The sequence below is a fragment of the Carassius auratus genome, chromosome 39 (assembly GCF_003368295.1).
Source record: "Carassius auratus strain Wakin chromosome 39, ASM336829v1, whole genome shotgun sequence".
Lineage (NCBI taxonomy): Eukaryota > Metazoa > Chordata > Actinopteri > Cypriniformes > Cyprinidae > Carassius > Carassius auratus.
This window is the reverse complement of record NC_039281.1, coordinates 8101394-8126591: the sequence shown is the minus strand read 5'-3', so window position 1 is coordinate 8126591 and position 25198 is coordinate 8101394. Positions and strand designations below refer to the sequence as shown.

The 25198-nt window shown below is 36.3% G+C and overlaps 2 protein-coding genes across 3 annotated transcripts; both read right to left on the bottom strand.

Moving 5' to 3' along the window:
* Positions 1–6943: 6943 nt before the first annotated feature.
* Positions 6944–16752, bottom strand: LOC113057863 (SET and MYND domain-containing protein 5-like). 2 transcript variants are annotated; one of them, XM_026225412.1, is made up of 13 exons: positions 14125–14270; positions 13776–13884; positions 11897–12036; positions 11696–11817; positions 11094–11163; positions 10827–10931; positions 10598–10660; positions 9295–9365; positions 9118–9224; positions 8931–8987; positions 8693–8787; positions 7792–7862; positions 6944–7452 (listed from the first exon to the last, which is right to left on the bottom strand). In XM_026225412.1, exons 1-13 carry the CDS (start codon positions 14215–14217, stop codon positions 7308–7310), a joined length of 1248 nt encoding a protein of 415 aa, XP_026081197.1. In that variant the 5' UTR covers positions 14218–14270; the 3' UTR covers positions 6944–7307. The 2 variants fall into 2 exon arrangements, with proteins under 2 accessions (XP_026081197.1, XP_026081198.1); XM_026225413.1 differs by lacking the exon at positions 14125–14270 and adding an exon at positions 16699–16752 and having other exon boundaries at positions 7308–7452.
* Positions 16753–19562: 2810 nt separating this feature from the next.
* LOC113057862 (growth/differentiation factor 9-like) lies at positions 19563–23845 on the bottom strand. The gene is made up of 2 exons (XM_026225411.1): positions 23106–23845; positions 19563–21156 (listed from the first exon to the last, which is right to left on the bottom strand). Exons 1-2 carry the CDS (start codon positions 23458–23460, stop codon positions 20228–20230), a joined length of 1284 nt encoding a protein of 427 aa, XP_026081196.1. The 5' UTR covers positions 23461–23845; the 3' UTR covers positions 19563–20227.
* Between the last annotated feature and the right edge of the window lie 1353 nt (positions 23846–25198).

Genomic DNA, 25198 nt, shown 5'->3' with positions numbered 1-25198 from the left:
TCCTGTGGGGCCACTGGCCTGAGCTTTCGGGCCCCAGCTGGCTCGGTGCTTCCAGCTGCATTCAGTGGTTATTCCTCAAAGACACAACCCCAGGTGTCCTTCCCTTCCGCCCGTGTAATTCTCGTCTCTTTCAAACTCGCAGGATGTCTAACTTGTATTATAGCCTCATTCATTAAACAACATCCAGAGGAGCAGAAGCAGATACAGGTTCAAAACAAACTGATTGTTTGCAGACGCAGCCGGCTTTCACAGTCTCTGAAAACAAACTTTTGCAGCTCGATCTGGCTCCACAGAGATAGGGAACACATACAAACCGTCTAAAATCTTCCTAAATAAAGATTCAATAAAACAAACATATTCTTGTGCCAAGGGAAGAGAGCTGCATAAAATAACCACTGGTCCATTAATAGAAACGTAATTTGATTTCACAGCACGATTAACTGGACTGTTATGATGAACTAACCACCATCACTATTTGTTGTGAGTGTTTTTAAGAAGCTATTATATGATTGTTAAGATGCTCCGAGGGTTTTTAGTGCATTATGAAATGCCTGCTATTATGTTCTGATTGTTTATCATGTTGTTGAGTGTTTTTTAATGTGTCTAAGGATGTTAATTATATGATTGCTAAGATGTTCTGAGTGTTGGCAATTGCTAAGGTGTTCAAAACATATATATTACATAGATTACTCATTAGCATGGGCTGCAATACATAAACCATGCACCATATTGGAACCGTCAAACAATAAGGCATTGTGTTCGAATCATTTTTATCAGATTACTGCATGTTTGTGAAAATTATGTTTTGTATTGAAGAGTGCGAAACACAAATGCATCAAGTTACACGCCAAAGTTCACTAAAGTTAGGGGCTTGTTCAAATCCTAGTATGGGCAGCAGTAATAGAGATGCCTTCCTTATAACAAGCACCAATAAAACACAGCAATATTTTATTTGCGATCTTCAAAGCCAGAAGACTCCCTATCTGTCATTATGTTTAGTTTTGCTCGGAGAACGTGCTTTATTTAGAGTCTGCTCCACTAAATGTTTAATTATTTTGGCAGATGTGTCTGATGACGAAGACACAGAGATTGTCAATAACATCATCCGTGAAGAGAAGAGAGCGAGAAGTGAGAGAGCTGCGAGAAGAATTTCATAAACAGAGGATGAGAGTATTAAAAACTGGAGGATTATGACAAGAGGTATAAAATGGGATTGCCAGAATTTTCATACTTTCTGCAACACGGCGGATCATCCTCACTCTACATCAAACAGAGAATTGATGGGCAAAATTCATCAGTTTGGCAACTAGGAAGGCATCTGCCATCAGTGAGATTAGCAAAGCATTGACTCTGCTGCACAACTGATACATGTGCAATGACAAACAGCAGGTGAATTGGCCGCGGGGAATCAGACATGATTGGATGATGGCAAAGCCAAGGCTACCTGATTTCACCTAATCACACACAAGTCTTTACCAGCAGATGATGCTACTCATCTACTGAGAATCGCTGAGTGCTCTCATAGACTTCCATTCAAAGATATTTTTTTCCCGAACTGTAGCCACTGCAATGTGATCTCAATGAGTTCCGGGAGGGCTAGCCCTAACGTGCTTTCGTCATCATGCATAACCTTAGTTTGTGCAACGACTGGTGGGAACAGTGACATCCAATAATATTTAAAAACTATTTTGAATTTTAAAAACAAGAAAAAAATGAAAATCTACTTTTATATCTGTATCAAATGTGAAAAAAAAAAAAACGGTGAACATTACCTCAGCATAGATCGTCTATCGTGTCATTGAAAGAAATAGCATTCATTCATCATAGCAATATGGGTTAGTTGGCAATTAAATAATTAGGACAATCATGACCAAATGTATACATCAAACAAGTATCTACAAAGGGCGGGAAGTCGTATAAACGAGGATTTTCAAGGACTTGGTATGAGCGGAGAAAAAGGCTGCATAAAATTGAATAAAAACACGATAACGTTCACATTTATCAACCGATTTCAGAGGTTTGTGATCTACGTGCAGTTAAAAAAAAACTTTACCTCCAGTTATTTAGTTAGGTTTGGAAAATTATTAATTGAAAGCTCACATTTGTCTCACTTGTTGATTTCGTTGATTTTTTTTTTTTTTGGTTTACAAATCTGTTATGTAATGTAATTTGAATTTACCTTGGAGATTGAAAATGTTTCTTTTTTGAGACCCCAGGAGCCCAAATTCAGACCCAGAACAATAAAACCCACAGAAGAGGTGGGAGTTCAAAAGAGGAATCTTTATATTACCAAACTGCAGGGAGAGGAAGAGTATAAATCATGATCTGCAAGATTAACCACAATCTGAGGCATCGGAGCGACTTCGCAAAATATTTGATTCAGATCGGGACTCCGAATCGCGTTTCGCGAATCATTTGAGATCAGTGCCCGGTTGCATGAAACTTCTTAAACTAAGAAATCCCTTAAATATAAGGGTACCCTTAGTGAAACTTGGTTTGCAAGAAAAAAGGGTTTCCTTAAGGAACTTAAGGCTGTTATTAAGTTTTTCCCCTTAATTTTCTAAGTGTTCCATTAAGCGTTGCTAGTCCTTAGTGACCATTTCACATTAATAAATTTAAGGGACCAAAACAGCTCCCTTAAGTCAACTTAAACTCAAAATACGATGGCTGATTGATGATGCTGATGTCACTAGCGGGTGTGTAGATGATGCTGACGTCACTATCCCATGCCTCAGCAAGAGCACTTAATTAACAAAGCAAACAACAATACATGTATTATTTTGTATTAAACCTAACACTTTAATAAAAACAACTCATTAATTTGGAAAGTTACTTAGAACATCAATTCAAAGTTAAATAACCTACAAACTATTATAAAATTATTTTAATTCTGCTTGTACAACAGATGTTTGTTGAACTGCTCATATTTCCTACATTGTTGGGGATTTTATTAATAACTTTAAATGTCTTTGTTAATTTTGTGTGACTTCAGCCAGAAAGAGAGCAGTATAAAAGGGTGATGGCAAAAGTATAAAAACACCGCTTCACTAACCTGCTCGACTGTTAGCATAACTGCTACCATGTGCTACATTAAATGTATAACGTTACATTTAACAATACCAGTGGTGGACGAAGTACACAAATCAAGTACTTGAGTAACAAAGTACAGATACGAATAATAAAATATTACTCCAGTAAAAGTAAAAGTACTCCTTTTACAATTTTACTCAAGTGAAAGTACAAAAGTACTCAATTTTTTATGTACTTAAGTAAAAAAGTACCGAAAGATAGATGTTTGAAATTTTATATAGGCTAATTTAATTTAATTTTATATTAACACATTTTTTTTTATAATCCTACTGCTCAAAATACCTGGGATTTTTTTCCAAAATAACCACTATATGGAGTCAAGATATATTTTTGTTGTTGATATGGACTACGCTGACGAGAGTAATGTTCACTATATATATATATATATATATATATATATAGATGGTTGAATAAAAATATTTGGACATTATTTATAAAAAAATTACCTCAATTTAGCACCAGCAACCTTTTTAGGTAGACAGTTAGCATTATAAGCTAACAATATTTACTTATTTTCAGTACGGTTATGAATAAACATTCATGTCTGTCTACTCGTCTAGTTAATCCAAACAATATACATAACGTTACTGTTGATAAACAATATAAAAACAGACGTCACATAGGACATGGTAGCATTTTAATAAAACTGTTAATATTAAGGCATCGGGGAATTTGAACATGCACGAGTTACTTTATATAATCTGTGTTAGGTTAAAGTTGTTGTTTTTTTTTTTTTTTTACCTAAAACACAGAGACGCTGATTGATGTGTCTGCATCGTCTGCACTCGAGCATTTCAGTGGGCTTAAATAGATCACTCTTTACAGCGGATTTAGTTCCCAAACAACTGACAATTTGACCTATAATCAATCCTAAATTTCGACATTAATAACTTACTTTTAGCAACATCAGACGCACGCGCGCTCACAAGATCTCCCGGTTCTTACTTCTGGTGACTCGCACTAAACGGTTCATTTGAATCAGTGAGTGGTCGACTCCAGAACAGCTGCAATCGGATCATTCTAATTCCTAAACGAATCATTTGGTGCGATTCGCGATCCGATTTAAAAGTTTATTTTTAAAAGACTCAATTCGTTCATGATGAATCAGACACCGCTTCTGCGTGTCGGAGCACGTGATATATTATAGGGAGTAACGATATGTTTTATGAAATGTAGTGAAGTAAAAAGTACGATTTTATGGTTTGGAATGTAGTTAAGTAAAAGTAAAAGTTATTCAAAATAAAACTACTCCAGTAAAGTACAGATACTTGAAAAATGTACTTAAGTACAGTAACGAAGTAAAGCTACTCCGTTACTGTCCACCACTGAACAATACACATTAAACATACTATATTTAATTAATGTCTGTAGTTGCCGATAAGCTTTTAATATAAGTTATTGTTTTAGTTAACACATTACACTCACCTGGGACTGGACGGCTGTTGTAATCGTGCTCCTCGACATTACTGCTCTGCACCACAAACATCCCGTTTGGACGCGTGATTTAACGTCTCCGCAACTTTTCCACGCAAACCTGGAAGGCACAGCCCACGGTGCGAGATCGACCGTACTCCGGTTGGACACGGACCTCATCCTCCGTGAAGGGCTTGGCACACACTAAAGTACCTTTGTCGCCTCCTCCTCTCGCCTTATAGCCCAATTTCAACAGTTTTTTTTTATTTTCGTCGGTGGGAAAACTATGAAATGATAAACAGTTTTTTTGTTTTTTTTTTTAAACACAAAGGCACACTATACACATCTGAATACTTTTGGTCTCCGCCATTTTTCGGCAAGCGAATGAACGCTATACAGCTGTCACTGGAACACTTGAGATCTGGGATTCGAGCAAGCAGTTCAAGATAGTTCGAGATAGCAAGTTCAGAGAACATTTGATTCAGATCGGGACTCCGAATCGCGTTTCTCGAATCATTTGATCGGGGCTTCGGAGTTGGCAAAACATTTGATTCAGATCGGGACTCCGAATCGCGATTCGTGAATCATTTGATCGGGGCTTCGGAGTTGGCAATTTGATTCAGATCGGAACTCCGAATTGCGATTTGTGAATCATTTGATCGGGGCTTCGGAGTTGGCAAAATTTTTTATTCAGATCGGGACTCTTTTAAATTAAATTCTAATTCTTATACTGCATCATACAAGTGTTTATTTGAGTTAAATATTTCGATAATCATGTAAGGAAACGAAACCATAATTTGATAAGTTTACATTTACATTTTCATAATATTCAAATATTCTGAGAGACTGAATTTGGGATTTTCCTTAGTTGTCAGTTATAGTCATCAAAATTAAAAGAAATAAACATTTGAAATATATCAGTCTGTGTGTAATGAATGAATTAATATACAAGTTTCACTTTTTGAATGGAATTAGTGAAATAAACTTTTTGATGATATTCTAATTATATGACCAGCACCTGTGTATATATATGTGTGTTTGGTCATTGTCCTGAATCTGCTCCAGGCATAACCTTTTATAAAAACTTAATTTTATAATTTTTTTTGCTCAAAATGTTGCCCCTTCTATTAAACTCACCCACTTTCAAGTGTTTATTAAAAAGAATGCATGAATCTAGAATGAAAGTTTTGTTTGTCTGTTTACATAAGCAGAGGTTCTGTTATTTTTGACAAATTGCATGTTCAGGTATTCATGCAACAAAATACTCTTCTGGGGGCCAGGCAATGTTTGTGAAAATGATCAAACATTCATTGTCATTAAAAAAAGTGAGTCAACATTCACATCCGACTTTCATAACATGCTGTGTTTTAAAGTGAATCAGAATATTCAACGAGTAAGTTGATTTTATAAATCAAGAACTGATTGGATTGTGAGCAGTGGGCGTCAGAAATCAGGGGTCTGAATGTGAGTTAGTGAGTTTGGTCTGGTCCAGCTCCGTCTCCTCATCTGCTGTCTCCAGCCTACAGGAGTCTCCCAGTGATGAACACTACCTCCATCACTCGAACCTTAAAGTTTAAACACGCAATCATTTATTCATTTAACAAGTGGAATTAACACGTGCTATGTGGGATTTTGCATTTACCATCAGTGAAAATTTTGTTAAAAATGTTTTTGAAATAAATGTCTCACCAAGGTTGCATTTATTACAGTAAAAACAGGAATATTGTGAAATATTATTATAGTTTAAAACAGCCGTTTTCTGTGTGAATATCTGTTAAACTGTAATTTATTTCTGTGATGTGCAGCTGTATTTCCAGTCTTCAGTGTCACATGATCTTCAGAAATCATTCTAATATGATTTGTTGCAAAATTATTTTTTTTTGTGGAAACTGTGATACGTTTTTTCAAGATATTTGATGAATATAAAGTTCAAAAGAATATAATTTTTCACTTTTGTTCAATTTATTGCAAACTTAATAAAATAAGATTATAATTACTTAATATTACTTGTCCCACATTTCTTAAACAGTAGAGTATCACAGTTTCCACAAAAATATTGTGCATATTTTTAATCAAATAAATGCAGCCATTAAGAGACTCCAAAAAATATCAGTTAGTGTATGCAAAAAAAATAAATAATAATAATAATAATAATAAAATGACTTAATTGCAGGCGACTCTTGGACTTTTTGAAAACGTATTACTTAAATATATAGTTAAATGCTATCGCTATTGCATATACCTACAGTTATTGCCATAACCTTTATTAAATTCACATTACCAATTTGCCAAGACTTCAACAAAAGCCTAAAACAATCCCTAACCAGTTATTTGGCTATGCATTGATTACATCTCTTCCCTTAAGACCTAGACGTCGTCAGCTGGAAAGATGATTCAAATCCTTACATAAGACAAAAACAAGATATACGTACTCAAAAAGTAAACGGGGTCAGATTTGATTTCTTATTCATTTCTTTTCCGTCACATTACAGCAACATGGGTCACTTTTTCCTCTCGATCTGATGACAGTACAGTTTCTGAGATGTGATCAAACATGTGATGAATTATATAACACAACCAACCCATCAGTGCACAGACAGATCATGTTTCATGCACGATCAGTTTTTTTTTTGAATGCATGTGTGTTTAGAGCTACTTTAACCCATTGCATGGTAGAAATCATGACGAAAGAGCACATGATAAAAACAGCGCACTTCTATTTTGCATAGGCTTCGATATTAGGGGTAGAACAGCCAGACAGTGAACCGTACTGCTACTGTAAGTGTGATATCTGCTGTAGATGATTACACATCTGTCATTTCATCCTCCATGTCGTCTCCCTCCGCTTCACCTTCCTCCTCCTCCTCTTCCTCCTCCTCTGATGTCATATCCGCTTCCTGCACCTGGGACATGCACTTCTGACAGGAACAGACGAATAAGTAATTCTCCCTGAAAACCAGAGGGAAAGATGATGTGGTTTGGTTTGAAACAGCATTAGCTTATACTTTTATTAATTAACTACATGCACTAACAACACGGTTGGAATTAGCATGCAATTATGCAATTATTATTAAATCTTTCACACTCAAGTGTTCGGTCCAAGTTTAGATGATAATATGCATCAGATCTGGAGCTCAGAGACCGGCGATTCTTCTCAAGGTTTCACAGGAATAATGCGAGTATAATAAAGCCTCGCTGGAGCTGCTGCGTGAGAACAAGGCCAGCGATGGTCTCTGGAGCCGAGCCGGTTCACACTGAATCCTTAAACAAGGGATTGCACCGGTTTACCTCAAGATCTTGTGCCGGCTGTGGCGACTGCGCTCTCGCTGGCAGACGTCCAGGTAGCTGATACAGATCTCCTGCAGAAACACACCAGACAATCAGCAACGAAGCAATGCTGTCCTCTGTTTCATCACTGTTACTTGATGAACCGAGGGAACAGAGCTGGGCAGAAATGATTTTATTGTTTGTCAGTGGTCTTCTTTCCAACATTTTATTTTTCCAGACGCTCACTAACAGAGCACACTTCAAATTCCCGTAAAATCCTTTCTTTTTACGGGAGCTTCTTCTGCTCATCAAGGGTGCATTTAATTATTTTTCTATTTTAATATGCATTCAAAATATGCATTCAAAAATTTGGGATCAGAACCATTTTAATATGTTTTTTTAAGTTTCTTCTGCTCATTAAGGCTGCATCTATTTGAGCAAAAATACAGAAAAAATCTGTAAAATTGCAAAATGTTATTACAATATAATATAATGATTTCTATTTTAATATGCTTTAAAGTGTAATTTATTTCTGTGATGCACAGCTGTATTTTCAGCATCATTCCTCCAGTCTTCAGTGTCACATGGTCTTCAGAAATCATGAAAATATGATGATTTATTATTAAACTTTTTGGAACCCGTGATACTTTTTCAGGATTCTTTGATGAATAAAATGCATTTATTTAAAATGCATTTTATTAGCCATTAGAGATCCACAATAAGCTGTCATGCACTGCATGTCTAATATGATCAACAAACCTATTAAAAAATAACTCCGTGCAACATGAACAGTATTGCACAGTGAATGCAGGCTTTTTTCAATCTACCAGAAAACTTCTCTTGAGTCTAAACTGTCGAAACCGGCTTTCGAACACATTACGAGCCTCAGCTTAGCATCTATTATCTAAGATGCTGGTCTGACCTCTCCAGGGCCGATGTCACTGAGAGCGTTGAGGTGGAGGAGGAAGTTATTGTCGGGGAAAGACGCCTCGGCGTTGGGAACGCAGCTGTGGTTACCTGCGAACACAGGAAACACTCATAAATCTCCCCCTCTCTCTTTGAGGAGCACAAAAACAGGCTTCATTAACAAAGCTGGCGTCTCAAAGCTAACGTGCATGCAAGAATTAATACTGAAAGACACGAATAAAGACGGTTCTCACAAGAGCTCTGCAGCAGGAAAAGACCAGAGCCCTCGCAGTTGAGGAAATCGCCGGTTTCTGCAACAAAACAAAAAATTATTTCACACTTTTGCATACTTTATGGAGTGGTCTCAAGGCACCAGATGTCTAACGCAGAGATAAATATGGTGTACAGATCAACGAGCTTTATAAAAAGGTGAAAAATGACCTTTGTCGATGTCCTTGTACAGCTGGTCGATGAAAGCGTCCAGTTGCTCCCTCTGCTGGCCGGGAAGCTCCAGCGCGTCACACGCATGAACCCACTGACTCAGAGAACTACAGAGGAATATTACTCTACTGCACACACGTGTACGCTAAAAATACGTTTGCATTGAGGGGATATTACCTGGTGCCAATACCCTGACCGTTGGTCCCGACGAGGGCAAACAGAGAGCGAAAGCCTTCAGGAGTGAACCACTGTAACAAAGAACAGAGTCGCTCTCATTTACACTCCATTACATGACATAAAGCAGTGATAAACCACAGAAACACTGTCTGTTTGACCAAATAACTGTCAGTTATCAGTAGATTTTCAGATATTGTATTTAAGAAAATATACATTAGGCTTCAAAATTTGTGTTTGGTAAGATTTCGTTAACACTTTATAGCTCGCATTAGTTGCATTAACTAATAATGTGCAAGATTTATTAATCTTAGTTAACATTAGGAAATAAAAATATGACTGTTCACTGTAAGTTCATGTTAACCCAGACCCAGGAATGCATTAACTAACATCAATGAACTATACATTTATTACAGTGTTTATTAATAAAAATACAGTCTTCGTTGTTAATGTACAGTGCATTAACTAAATGTTAACAAGCACAACTTTTGATTTTAATAATGCATAGTGAATGTTGGAATTAATATTATGATTAATAAATGCTGTAGAAGTATGGTTTATTCTTAGTTCGTGTTAAATAAAGGAGTTAACTAATGGTTTTATTCATTGGAATTATCAATGCAATGCTTTTTTGGGGCCGGTGATACTTTGTTTCAGGATTTTTTGATGAATAAAAAAAATTTGTTCAAAATGTAAATATTTTCTTACAAGATAAATCTTTGCTATCACTTTTTAACAATTTAACACATCCTTGCAGAATAAAAGTTTTAATTTCATTTTTTTTTTTTTAAATGCACTGACCCCAAGCTTTTGAAAATATTTATATTTTTAATAAATGCTCTTCTTTTTAATCTTTTTATTAATCAAAGAATCTTGAAATAAAAGTATCACAGATTCCAAAAAAAAAAAATTAATTTCCAGCACTGATAATAAATCATCATATAAGAATGATTTCTGAAGATCAGAAGACTGGAGTAATGATGAAAATTCAGCTTTGCATCAGAGAAATAAATTACATTTTAACGTATATTAAAATAGAAAATTGTTATTTTACATCATAATAATATTTCACAATATTACAAATTTTTCTTGTATTTTTGATCAAATAAATGCAATTTTGATGAGCTTTAAAACTTCTTTAAAAATCATTCTGATCCAAACTTTTGACCGGTAGAGTACACAAAATATTATTATTTTTTTTTTTTTTATCTTACCAACCCCAAAAGTTTGAACGGTGATGTATGATCACGTGACACTTTTCTTCTTAACTAAATCAGTAAAGACAGATGAAGAGCGATACACACACCTGACTGAGTCGATCCTCGTACAGCGCGGTGGAGAAGAGATTACGCAGCAAAGACAGCTGTCCCTGAAACACAACAACACAGTTAGTGACTTAAGATGGGAATCAATCTCTTGGAGTAATCATTCATTTGTCAGTACCATGCAATTAAAAAACCTCTCCAAACAGGCAAGAGTGAAGCATGACATTGAGATCTAATCAAATCAGTGGAGTCAAAAGTCTATACATGTACCTGAAACTTCTCTCCTAGCAATTTATGAACTATTTCCTCCTCTTCGTTTGCAGAGCGACTGCAGAAATGAGAGAACAACCTCTGCCAGCGCTCCTTATCTTGAGCCTGAAAAAAAACTCTTAGCAATTATTTCACATCTACTTATGAAAGATTTTTATTTCACAATACTGATTTGTTTTTGTTTGTGGGTATCTCGAAATTCTGAAAAATGTGTCAGAATTTTAAGATAAAAAAAAAAAATCAGATCAATAAGAAAAAAAAAATTACCTGCTTTATACTGGCCACCATCTTTGCCATTATCATGATACTAGATGTTTCCGGAGGGTAGTGCATGCTCCTGGATAAAATGCAAAAAATACAAATAAAATAAAGAGAGTTTAACTCAAGAGATTAGAGTCATGCATTTGAAGACCTTTGCACCAGCAGCCTTCAAACCCTCTCTAATGTTCTGCATACAGATGAAACGCTTTCACATTTCACATCATGTTTACAGTGAGCAAAAAGATCAGCAATATTATCACGGTATTCCTTTTAGTTTGCATGAACATTAAAATAATAACATTAAAAATGACGGGCGGATTTTAAACAAACAGAAAATATTGGTCGGGCGACTTACAAGATAACGTTCCACATGCTCAAGTAAAAAAAAAAAAGTTTCATAAAATGATAAACCGTATATTCCAGCCTTGAAATCAAGTTTAGGAAAAGAAGAGCCATCATATGCATTTTAAAAGAATTCTACATAGGCTACATTACTCTCCGAAGAGTTTTTGAATGTAAATGTAACTCCTCTGTCTGACAGCAGGTGGCACTGTCTGGACTTCAGCGTGGTTTATGGTGAGATTTTCAGTGTATGAGAGAATATTTACCGCCAGGCGTCCTGTAGCTTGTTGAGCGGATGATCAGGATCCTGATGAGACGAGCCGAGACACAGGAGCCGGTGATACTGCTCCCATGCAGCCTGCCGGCACTCAGCACTACAGTACATCACCTGAACACACACACACACAAACACACACTACAGTACATGAATCAAACCCTAGATGACATCAGGACGGCATGGTTTGTACCTGACAGTGAGGACAGGCCTGGTGTCGGTCCGGACGCACTTTACACAGCTCCGGATGAGGCAGACTGAGAGCTGGAAGACCGCTCAAGCGTCTGGCGTTCTCCTCCGCCGTCTCCAGAGCACGCAGACAGTGCTCACACGCTGAACACGGGACAGGAAACACACAGATATCACCTACACCTCTTTACCTAAACTCACTACTTGAGAGTTGTGTGTCTGTAGACGCTCAGTGAACGGTGCGTTATAGAGCGTCCCAAAGAGATCACTGGGAAAACACTTTCACAGACTTTTCCATGAACTGTTTCCTGTGAAAACACATCGCTGTCATCTTTATCTGAGCCTCGAACTCTAACACGCTCTGTTCTTACTGCTTATTCTATTTGTTTAAAAAAAGAGGCCTCTAACACTAGCATTTCTATTCTTTTAACTAGGTTTGTTTTTATTTAAAAAATGACTAACACTATAATTTCTATTCTTTTTCTATTATTGTCACTTATTTGTATTTTTAAAATGACCATCTAAATCTAGCATTTCTATTATTTGTCTATTCTATCTTCATGTTTTCTTTTGTATTCATTATAAAAAGACTCTAAAACTATAATTTTCTATTCTTTTGACTAGCTTTATTTTAATTTAAAAATAACTATCATTTCTGTTCTTTTTCTATTATTTTCACTTATTTTTATTTTTAAAATGACCATCTAAATCTACAATTTCTATTATGTTTCTATTATTTTCACTTATTTTTATTTTTAAAATGACCACCTAAATCTGCAATTTCTATTATTTGTCTATTCTATCTTCATTTTTTCTTTTGTATTTATTATTTAAAAAAAGACTCTCTAAAACTAGCATTTTCTATTCTTTTGACTAGTTTTATTTTAATTTTAAAAATGACCATCAAACACCAGCATTTCTATTCTTTTTCTATTCATTTCACTTATTTTAACTAAAAAAAGACTCTAAAACAAGCACTTTCTATTATTTTCAATTATTTACACTTGTTATATTTTTATTAGAGGTGCTCCGATCACGATCGGCCGATCGTTAATGCGTATCTCCTCAGTAAAGCCGGTTTTCTAATCAGCGGTTAATTCCATCAGGTGCGTGATTTCTCATAGAGCAGCTGTTACTACACAGAGCCGTTGTTAATAGAGAAGATGCGCAAATCAAGTTAATTTTCAGCGTTTATTGGCCCATCTTCTCTATTAACAACGGCTCTGTGTAGTAACAGCTGCTCTATGAGAAATCACGCACCTGATGGAATTAACCGCTGATTAGAAAACCGGCTTTACTGAGGAGATACGCATTAACGATCGGCCGATCGTGATCGGAGCACCCCTAATTTTTATGTAAAAAATCACCATCTAAAACTAGCATTTTCTATTATTTTCTATTCTATCTTCTTGTTTTATATTTATTATAAAAGAAATGACAATCTAAAAAAAAGCATTCTCTGTTATTTTTCTATTATTTTGACTTGTTTTATTACCATTTCTATAGAAGAGACTGTAGCACTACCATCTTCTATTCTTTTGACACTAGCGTTCCCTCTATTCTATCCTCTTGTTTTTCTCTTTATTAAAAAATAGAAAGAAAAAAATGCCTTGTTAGGTGTACTGCATCAGGCTAACAGCACTCACATATTGGTTTTAAATGGATAAAAACATTTGTTAAATGACTAAATGTAACGTAAATGTGGAAATGATAAATTGCATGGAATTTTTAATATATAAAATAGAATTATAAATAATTCTGGTATACCAGGGACTCAAGGAAACGGATAAATAAACAAGATACTGCAAAACGTCTTTTATCCCATAAAACATGATCAAGAACACCTGTAAAACTAAAGAGAAGTGATGTATCGGTGCACTCACCTCTGTATTTGTACAAAGCATTCCACAAGAACTGAGATGAGACCAGAGGCTGCTCGATGAAAATAGTGTCACCCTTCTTGAAAGGTCTTTTGGCGAATAATCCTTTGCCCTGAGGAGAAATAATTTAATAGTTACAAAATTACATATTAGCGTTTGCTGTCTAGAGCATGTCCTTATGCACGACTTAATTTTAAAGCGCGTGTTTTTTATTATTTGGCACAGTTTACATATTAAGGCATGAGATGAGGCTCCACCGGCAGTACAATCAAAGAAAACCCGCTTAATAAACACAACACAACTCTATTATCTGAGGAGGATGGGTCTCTATCATGGTGTTATCGTTCCATACCTTGACTTTATCGATAAATCGAGCCTCCACGCTATTACTGGCTTTGGCAGGATCCACGCAGCGAGAAAACATGTCATCCACGGGCGCCGCCATGTTGGATATTTACATATTGACCTCCAACCTCTCGGCTTGACCAATGGTGTGCGAGTACGAGTCTCTGACGATTTAAAAAGATATATTCTGGAAGACAATTTTGGTGCTGCCTGTCTTTTTTTAAAATAAATAAATAAATAAATGCTACGCTTGAAAGAGAAGGTTTATCTGGTACTGCCATAGACAGTAAAAGAAATGGACACAGCGACCCCATTGGAACTCAATTGAGACAAATGAAGCCCAGTTTTAGCGTTTTTTAGCACTTCCGTTTCTGCCGCGCAGACTCAAACGAAGCTTGATGACGTCAGCAACCTGTCTTGCAGATGTAAATCTTCTAAGTGGCTGTGCGTGAAAACTGCCATCGTTAATCTTGCAGAGACGGCGAGCTTGAGCGGGGAGTTCTTTGGCGTGAATGAGCAGGAGTAAGTATTCTGATTAATTATTTTGTATAGTATTTTAAAATGTAACGCCAGTACGCCATATTAAGTTAATTGCCTGCGAGCTTCTCCACCTGTCTGTACGGTAATGCGACAGAGAGCCGACTGGTTATGACGCAATCGTTAGCCTATTTTTTACAAAAACTGTTTATACGGGGCCATAATGTAACATAAAAGGTAATGGAGCCCTTTATACATTGTCGTGTATCTTTAGAAATAAATAATGGACAAACGGAGTCTTTAAACGCCTCAGATGTAAAGTTATTCGCTGTCAAAGTGACGCCAAAATGAATGGGAGTCAATGGGAATGCTAACGCAAGTGGGCGGCACGCGGCCGACTTCAACTTCCGGTCGAGTTCCTTGCCCCTTGGGTACTGCCTAATAAAAACGTAAAACTGTGGCGAGGCAACTCAACCGTAACTAGTGACGTGAATGAATCGTTCTAGTGAATGAATGAATCTTTCTGAATCGGATCTTTTGCCAGTTTAAGAACAAATGAAACATCACGGTAATATATAAGTTGTATACACACACGGACTGATTTTAATGAGTTACGCTTTATTAAATCTATATTTAGGTTCTTAATCACTTTTGTGTGTATTTTTGGAGCTGAATCAGGGCTGCAACAAGTTGAACCAGAATACATAGATTAACAATAAACACCCTTATTAACTCAATTTAAATTTCATTGGAATGTTTTTAGAACACGGACAGCGAAATTACAGCATGTTAAGACAATTAAATTATGTACTTAAAAAAAAAAAATTATTACTGACTCCAAATTACATGGAAAATTGGTAATATAACCAGACTACTGTTTGATTACTTTTGACCAAACTTGTTTATTTAAATACAAGAATTAATTTAAGGAAAAGAAAATCATTAATAAACCACCAGTGGCAGACTATTAATAAATAGCTAGCTGAGACTTTATAAGAATTCAGTTTAAATGAATTCTTACGTTTTACCTTATATTGCCATTTATATAATAAACTAAATGATGTTATGAGCACAATATACAGAGTGAGCACTTTGACTGTCTAGATTAATGATGGAGCTAAAGCTTCTCACTTTAATTTCACTACCGTTACTTATTTACAAAGATTAAGTGGTAAAACTTTAGAATACTAGTCCTTTAGTTAATGTTAGTTAATTCATTAACGAACATGAACAAACTGTGAACTTATTCTATGTATTCTTTTTTCTTCCCTTTTAGCCATTTGCAAACAGGACAAGGACAGCCTTAAGGGAAGCTTTTCTCTGCATTTCCGAGACAAGACTATACCTCCCTAGACTAGTGTTGTGTTTGTACTAAACCCAGAGCAGCCCTGAATGAATCGACAGAATGACCCAGCGATCAATCGTTTGAAAGCATTAATTTATACCAGAAAACAAGACAGAAATACTAAGGAAGAAAATCTCTGCATTAATCACTTTAAAGCATCATCTTTTTAGCATTCAGCAGAAGAAAGAAACTCATACAAAAAATATATAATTTTTACATTTTATAAAAAAATATATATATATATGTAAAATAAGCACACACAGTTAAACTTTTATTCCTAACTAGTAATTCCCAAAGCAACCAACTATGTGTCATTGTTGTTAACTAAGACTGAAACTACTAAAAACAGTTTTCTGTAATTGAAATGAAGCTAAAGTAAAATGATATAGATAAATCGTGTAAAAGCTACTACTAAATATTGTAGAAACTTAATTTTCTGTAAAGTTGCTTTGCAATGATTTGTAAAGTAAAAACAGTACTAAAATTAAAGTAGTAACTTTTTACACAAAAGTTTAAATGCTAAAATTATTAAAACTGACATGAACATAAAGGCTAAAAAATTATAATAATAAAACTAATTCCTAAACCTCAAACTGCAACCATGAGGCTAAAAGCTATGCTATGTGTCACTCTGAGTAATTGCTGTAACAGTTTATAAAGACCTTAAATGTTGTTTGGACGCCAGAACCGTGTGTGTGTGTGTGTGTGTGTGTGTGTGTGTGTGTGTGTGTGTGTGTGTGTGTGTGTGTGTGTGTCCACCTGGATGTTCCCGTGTTTGGCTCCTGGGATGATCTGAATCCTCTCAAAGTCCCTCCCCAGGATGATGATGTCACAGTCAGAGTAGTACGAGCCCCAGACAAAACAACACACACAGTCTGACACTGATAATCACAGAGAGTTCTACATATCATCTGAATGTATTGTTTTGCTACATTTTTATTTATTTTTTTTAAATCGAGGAATCAGAGTTTTAAATGTTTTCATTTACGGTTAATAATCTCTGCTGCTGCTGTTACACTCACAGTCACGAACAGCTTGAATCATCTGGACTTTTTGAGTCAAATATTTTGGAATTTTTTTTTAAATTTTTATTTTATATTATTTCTTAACATATCAGACAATATCTGCCTTCATTTTGCATGCATCTTGTTTATTCTCGCTTATAAACTTTTTGTTGTGTTGTTTTTTTATCATAGCGTCTGCTAAATTAATAAATGTAAATGTAAACTTATCAAATTATGGCTTCGTTTTTTGTTCCTTACATGAATATCGAAATATTCAACTCAAATAAACACTTGTATGATGCAGTATTAGAATTTAATTTAGGGTCCTGAAATACCCTGAACACTGCACAGAGGTTAAGATGACCATTGTTACAAAAATAAAATAAAAATTGAAACTCATCCTATTTTGTTTTAATTTTCCCGTACTAATTTATACAGTTACTGATGCTATGGACTGTGGGATTACTAACAGGCTTTTAACAAAAATCAGTCTCTAAACCTCTTTTCTCTTTATTAAAAGTTGATCTAGACAAATACATGATAGAATCAAATGTTTTGCAAATCCGCTCGAAAAACCTGATCTCAAATGATTCGTGAAACGCGCTTCGTAGTCCCGATCTGAATCAAATGTTTTGCAAACTCCGAAGCTCCGATCAAATGATTCGTGAAACGCGATTCGGAGTCCCGATCTGAATCAAATGTTTTGCAAGCTCCGAAGCCCCGATCAAATGATTCGTGAAACGCGCTTCGGAGTCCCGATCTGAATCAAATGTTTTGCAAACTCCGAAGCCCCGATCAAATGATTCGTGAAACGCGCTTCGGAGTCCCGATCTGAATCAAATGTTTTGCAAACTCCGAAGCCCCGATCAAATGATTCGTGAAACACGGTTCGGAGTCCCGATCTGAATCAAATGTTTTGCGAACTCGCTCCGATGCCCCGACCAAATGATTCGTGAAACGCGCTTCGTAGTCCCGATCTGAATCAAATGTTTTGCAAACTCCGAAGCCCCGATCAAATGATTCGTGAAACGCGCTTCGGAGTCCCGATCTGAATCAAATGTTTTGCAAACTCCGAAGCCCCGATCAAATGATTCGTGAAACGCGCTTCGGAGTCCCGATCTGAATCAAATGTTTTGCAAACTCCGAAGCCCCGACCAAATGATTCGTGAAACGCGCTTCGGAGTCCCGATCTGAATCAAATGTTTTGCAAACTCCGAAGCCCCGATCAAATGATTCGTGAAACGCGCTTCGGAGTCCCGATCTGAATCAAATGTTTTGCAAACTCCGAAGCCCCGATCAAATGATTCGTGAAACACGGTTCGGAGTCCCGATCTGAATCAAATGTTTTGCGAACTCGCTCCGATGCCTCAGATTGTGGTTAATCTTGCAGATCATGATTTATACTCTTCCTCTCCCTGCAGTTTGGTAATATAAAGATTCCTCTTTTGAACTCCCACCTCTTCTGTGGGTTTTATTGTTCTGGGTCTGAATTTGGGCTCCTGGGGTCTCAAAAAAGAAACATTTTCAATATCCAAGTGCATTCAAATTACATTACATGAATATGTTACAGTTATACTAAATTAACAGATTTGTAAACCGAAAAAAATAAACGAAATCAACAAGTGAGACAAATGTGAGCTTTCAATTAATAATTACTATAATATAGTAATATAGTAACTAAATTACTGGAGGCAAAGGTTTTTTTAACTGCACGTAGATCACAAACCTCTGAAATCGGTTGATAAATGTGAACGTTATCGTGTTTTTATTCAGTAAAAACCGCAGCTGCCCCGTTTACTTTCATTTGTTTTAAGGCAGTCGACCTCACTAACATGGCGGACGCGTTGACGTATCGCCGCAACGGCTCGAAGCGGCCAATGAGGCGTCTAGGTATTGGTCTATTCCAAGTACAAAGCGCGGACTTTTAACTGAACAACTTCCGTAAACGCCGCACTTCAAAATAAAAGTCTGTAGCCTGCGCGACGAAGAAGAGAAAATAGAAATAACAACTAATCGTACTGTACTACGTTAAAAAAAAAAGAAAAAAACATGGTACACGCTATATTTTTCATCTCTTAAAAACATAATATGTAGAGAAGCTCACCTGAGAGTACAGAATTACTACTGTTAATAATAATTTATTATTTCGTTTTCCATAATTTTTCCACATCAAGTGAAATTGGCTCAATTACCTTGTTTTATACATATAATTATTTTGTCTCCTAAAGGTCAAGAAGAGATTATTTGAAAATAATTATATGAATAGAAACTGCAATTTACTTAAAATATGAATTATATTGCTACATCAATGGTATTTGCATACTTTTCTACACATCTACACAACACTTTTATCCCAAGTCAGGGAGTAACATTTCTATTTAGCTGATCTTAAATTAACACACTTTAAGATTTCATTAATATATATATATATATCTATATCTATACACACACACACACACATATTTAAAAAATCTTCAGATTTTCAAACACTTTGAAAGCAGAGAAAAATATATTCTGTGCTTAATATATGCAAAATACTGATTTTACAATGACAAGCCAATTTAAAAAAATAAATAAATAAACCTGTTTGCTGAATTTTAGTTTTTTTATTTTACTTTTTTCATATGGGATTTTTTTATCTTAGCATTTTTTTGTGAAACCAAAGCCAGCCTGACCAAATTACACAGACATAAATGACATAAATAGTCATGTGACACACATCCTAATCTATTACTTTCTTTATAAACACACATCAAGTTGCCCACAGTTAAGGCAACTTATTTTCTGGACACGAAGAAGAGAGAGGTTGCCCACGAGACAACCGTCTACAATTCCCAGGTTTTAAAAAAAACAATGTAAAAGGGTTCTGATAAGACAATAGAACTACACTTTTTATATTCTGTCCAGAACTAGAAGTGTTAAAATCTTGCCATTCTTATTTAAGGAATAGAGAGTGCGAGACAAGACCACCAACCTAAAGGACTAAACTTAAAATAACATAACTGGAAAAAAAAAAAAAAAAAAAAAATCCTTTAAGTCAATTAAACACCCCAATATATAACTATTATACAGAAGAAGAAAAAAAGTGTTTAAGTAAACAACAAAATATATTCTAAGCATTACTGAATCAGATAAAAAAAAAAAGGTAATGTTAAACAAAACATCGCCGTGCATTATCTGAAACGTTTTCGAGTCATTAATCATCTTCATTATAAGAATGGCCAGTGCAAAAAAAAAAAAAACAGGTCAGTGATTTACAAAGCAATGCATCACAAAAAAACCTCTTATCGACAGGTGCATTTGGTAGCAATCATTTCCTCGTACTCCTTGTAAGCGATGGAGCCGTCGTTCTCAATGGTCAAAACACTTAACGGATTATATTCTGAAGGCACACATGAAGGTCTAGGCACAGAGGAGTCCAGCTTCTCGTAAATGAGGTTCTGAACCATCGTGTGCACCGGAGACCCGTAAATATATCCCACAGCTCTCGGACAAGACCCCTTACAGTACCTCGGGTTGTATTTGTGAGGCGCTATGATCCAGTGATCCAGTTTGAGCTGATTGAAGCTCACTTTGAAATCGTGCAAGTCACAGTCATCCGTGGGGAAGTCGTACATTGGGACGAGTTTGGGCGTGCTGGTTTCCGGCGAGCTGGTGCTTTTTAACGTGCCTCGTTTCTTTCGTGAAACTGAATCCCACCATGTAGACTTTCCATCCCATTGGTTCGACATCAGGTCTACCATCCGGCCTCCTGAGGCTCTTCTCTGGTACGCAACCTCGCTGGTGTCATTGAGGTACAGAAGAAGAGACGGAGATCTGTGAGTTAACTCCACCGGGCTCTTATGAACCCGGCCTCCGGGTCTAGGGATCTTGTCTTCAACGCATGTCAGGTTTATGAGCAGATGGATGTCTTTCTTATGGGCTTGGATGAGAGGATGGAGGAAGGAGGTCACGTCGAGCTCCACCCAGCGGCGGCGGACTCTTCTGTCAGTGTGGACGCGGAAGCTGAGAAGAGGGACCGACTGCTGCGTGCCGAAGTGAGGAGAACACATCTGATCCTTCGAGGGCTTCTGCTCTTTCACGTCGAGATAGCAGAGCGATGTGAAGGAGGCGATGTGGTTGTGGTCGAAAGAGTAAAGCAGGACCGACTTCAGCAGCTGCTCCTGAGACCTCACTCGAGTCAGACTGTAGGAGATGTCCTGCATGAAGAGCTCTGAGGAGATAACAAAAAAGTTATATTAAAAGGAACACATCCTTCGCTTGAGTTCGGTTGCTTGAGTTTGTTGTGGATGAGTTGACTGCAGTTTCTATGTTTGGAATGGAATATGGTGATTATGTTTGGTAATTTTTTTTTCTATAGTTAATGTGTAAATGAAGAGGAAAACCAAAATATTAAAATGTCTTGGATGTATATTTACGGAGTCTGTAGATGAGGGTAAAACTTATAATTTTAAACTGAGATTTGGAGACACATCAGATGGGTTAAAATGACTTAAAAAAAATGGCAGCATCATTTTTATATTATTTATACACCGAAATTTGTAGGTCTATTGATAACATCTGTTGACGTAATCAATATCCAGTGCATTATATGACAATGGTGACATTTCAAAAATGGGGGAAAAGCACTTTTCAAGTTCATTCTCCAAAGTTTGCATGGATGTAACTCAAGAAGTATTAAAAGTATCTTAATACCCTTTTAGATTTTGAATCTTAACAAACTTTCCTTTTGGTGTGTTAATTTTTAACGCCCTGTATGGTTCGGTCCCTGAAATATGGGGATCTCAAAGCATGTACAGATTGAATGATATATGTTGGATAATATCCATTTTCAATGGTCGAAAACCAAATGTTGGTCAGTTTGTATACAACTGATATTTGTTATATTTAAAGGGGAATGTCGGAGTAGTAAATAATGTTGAAACTACAGTTATAGGTTGCAAGGAACAAATCTTTCTGAGAGCTAAAAATGCACATAAATGGTCAAATCGAGGAACATTAAATTGCTCTAATTAAACCTATTCATAAGATTCTACACATTATTCTGATTTTTTTGTGTTCACCATTGGCATATACTGCAACAAAAGAACTGGCAACCCTGTCCAGAAGTAAAAATCCCATGCACTTTCTCCACAAAGAAACTGATTCATCACAATAATGTATAAAACTTCTAAAATCATAAACGGCATGCAAGTTTGTGATGATGTCACGGAAGTATACAAGTCAGTATGACTTCAATCTAAAAATGTGTGCATAACCACTGAAGAACAACACTAGTTTAGTTCATTCAAAAATGAACATTTGGCCAACATTACTCATGTTGTTCCAAACCCGTGAGACCTTCGCTCATCCCTGAAAAACAAATCTCTTCCTTTATTTTGAAGCCTCTTTGACTTTAGTCCACCAAAACGTGATGCTTCAAAACGATTATAAAAGGACATTCATTAGAAGAGAAGGGAATAAAAACGTGTGGGTTTGGAATGACATGAGAATATGACAGTTTTCATTTTGGGTGAACTATCCCTTTAAGAAGACAGAACTTGAGATCCACCAATCAGAGAAAGCCTTGTGACTATAGAAAGAGGTCTATTATTGAATCAGGCTCCCTGCAAGATGTGAATATTTTGCAATAAATGTATAATATTGTGCACTTAAGTTAATAATGTAGTTCAATGCCTCATAAAAAAATAAAAGTGTGTGCTTCTCAGCTTATCAAATATGTTTTTGTAATAAAATCTTTGAGTTGGAGTTCATAGTTTAGAACTCTTTAAAGTTTTTTTTTAATTCACATAAAATGCTGATTATCTCATTTAAATACAAATACTTTTTTTTCTTTTTGCATTTTCGATATATAGTAGTCATTAATGTTTTTGAACAGCAATAGTCCTCTCTCACTTCAGTAATGCTGTCGCTTTAATATCATGCATGAATATAATATTAATGTCAATTATAACATGCTGCAGAAATTAGCTATTAAAGTTGCTGATATTCAGTATATCTTATGTGCAGTATGTGAAATATCTAGGAAAATGTATTAAGTTGTTATTCCACGAATAGGCTATGGATAACTTGCATAAAGTGAACAGAGGGGTACATTTGCAACACAAATCAATGATACATCAATGAAAACATGTCTCAGATTCACTTGATGGAGTAGAGTACCTCGGTTCTGCTCGAGACACTCCTCTCGAGGCGTGATCAGGCGGGCAGTGTTGTACAGGTGAGAGGCCTCGGGACTCCTGTCCGGTTTGGATGATAGTTTATAGAGTCTCTTCATGTAGCGCACATATCTGGAGTCCGGTTTGGCTCGTGGTGTGAAGTCTCCCCATGGGTTCTGCTCTGATAGAGCCTTCAGCAAAGGGCTCAGGATATTCCCATGGTGCATGGACACGTCGGGCTCGACAGACTCGTTTTCAAAGCTGTAGCGTGATGTAAGCGACAGGCGGATAAGCGCGAGCACCATGAAGGATGTGAGCAGGGAGCAGCGCGCGCCACATTTAAAAACAGGCGTCGCCATAATAAATATAATCTGGAGAAGAGTTCAGAGTCTCCGGCCGAACCTCGCTTCCGTCGCCCTTACCTTACAGACAGGTGTGCGCAATCAGGACGAGGTGCTTTTTTGGGGTGGGGACAGGAAAAGCCGGTATAAACATCCACCGAATTTTATTGCATTTTGGTTTTACGCGTCTCAAACAACGCGACATTTCTTTTAGATTTGCTGTCGATGAGCTCGGACGAGTCTAGTTTAAACTCAAGTTACGTAGTTAATATGGTTAACAAAAGAAATAGTTATTTTCTGCGTGTCAGTAATAATTGAGAGCGTCACGAGGACATCTGATCTATATAAAGTGATAATAAAACACATTTAAAGGCTTTCACAGAACATTTATTTGGGGCAGGGGTGTCAAACTCAGTTTATGGAGGGATGCAGAGAATCCAACACAATGCACTTTTCAAATAAGCCTGAAGGACTTGATTGTTGGATCAGGGGTTGAAAGTGAACTTTTCAGGGCTTCGGCCCTCCAGGAATTGAATTTGAAGTCCCTGGTTTAGGGTGACCAAGTCTCAGACAGCATGATATCAATTAAATATTCGCAAAGCATCTGCTGTGTGCAAACATCTGAATTTAACATGCATTGTGAAGCATCTTAAAGACATCTTCTTCTAAACGTCTATTTGACAAGGTACTATAAATGTATTGCAGATGAGCAAACACTCTAAAAAAAAAAAAAAAGGTCTTGCAGACATCAAATATAGGTATCGGTGATGACCTGGGTTTCTAAATTGCTTAAAATGTACACGTTTTGCCTTTGTTTTCCTATTTTCATACTTGCTGATGATAATGACCGAGAAGTATTTTTGACCAATAGCGTGAAGGAATTGCACATAATCGACCAATCGTGGCGCGTGAGCAGGCGGGATCTAGAGACAACGGCCAAGCGATACAAACACACAGTGACAGAACAATGTAAGAGGACTGCAGATAATAATAGGGAAAGCAAAGCCAAAACTTTGATATTTAGGGCATTTTAAAAATCCATGTCCAAAAAAAAAAAAAAGCTCATAATAAAGTATAAATGCTGTTTTATAACAAAGTTCGGGAGGAACAGTCGAAGTTCATTAACCTGATTAACACAAGTGGAGACCAATCAGTAATCAACTCATGACAAGGTATAAATACCAGCAGAGCCTACCTCTGTTCATTGACAGTTTTCAGCATCCCTCCTCACTTATAGATCCATCTACTCTTACCACAACCGGGGGGAGTACTCTGGGTTCGGGCCTCATCCCGAGCTCAGAGCCCTCCACCCGGACAGCACGCCAAATACGCGTAAACTTACTGTATTAAATATACGTAGATGTGAATGTCTTAGTAAAGTTAATAAAATATTTATTGGTTTTCTTTGATCAATGTCACTATTTAGTGGACATAGAGGTGAACTTTGGTTTAGATGTTTCCATTGTGTGATGCAACTTTTAACTAGCAATTTCAAACAAATATTCTTCTAAAATATTTTTTTTTATTAGTAGAATACTGATTGAAAATATTAATTATTGTTTAAGTAGCAAAATTGTGTTTCCTGATGACATTGCCTAACAGAAAGTGGCATCACTGTGGGAAAACTACAGTGTAAATATATGTGCAATTGAATGAATTTAGCAACATCACCTCAAATTGACAACTTTTATTAAAAACAATTGACTTCCAGTCACTATTTCAAATTGTTGTCAAATGACCTTTTTTAAATTGTTAA

Excerpts from the sequence above, each read along its gene's own strand:
- LOC113057863 (XM_026225412.1), bottom strand. The coding sequence starts at position 14,217 with ATGGCGGCGCCCGTGGATGACATGTTTTCTCGCTGCGTGGATCCTGCC. Across the intron at positions 12,037-13,775 it reads TGCTTTGTACAAATACAGAG|CGTGTGAGCACTGTCTGCGT; the intron begins GTGAGTGCACCG and ends TCCCGTGTTCAG. Across the intron at positions 7,453-7,791 it reads AGCCGGCACAAGATCTTGAG|GGAGAATTACTTATTCGTCT; the intron begins GTAAACCGGTGC and ends TCTGGTTTTCAG.
- LOC113057862 (XM_026225411.1), bottom strand. The coding sequence starts at position 23,460 with ATGGCGACGCCTGTTTTTAAATGTGGCGCGCGCTGCTCCCTGCTCACA. Across the intron at positions 21,157-23,105 it reads GTGTCTCGAGCAGAACCGAG|AGCTCTTCATGCAGGACATC; the intron begins GTACTCTACTCC and ends TTATCTCCTCAG.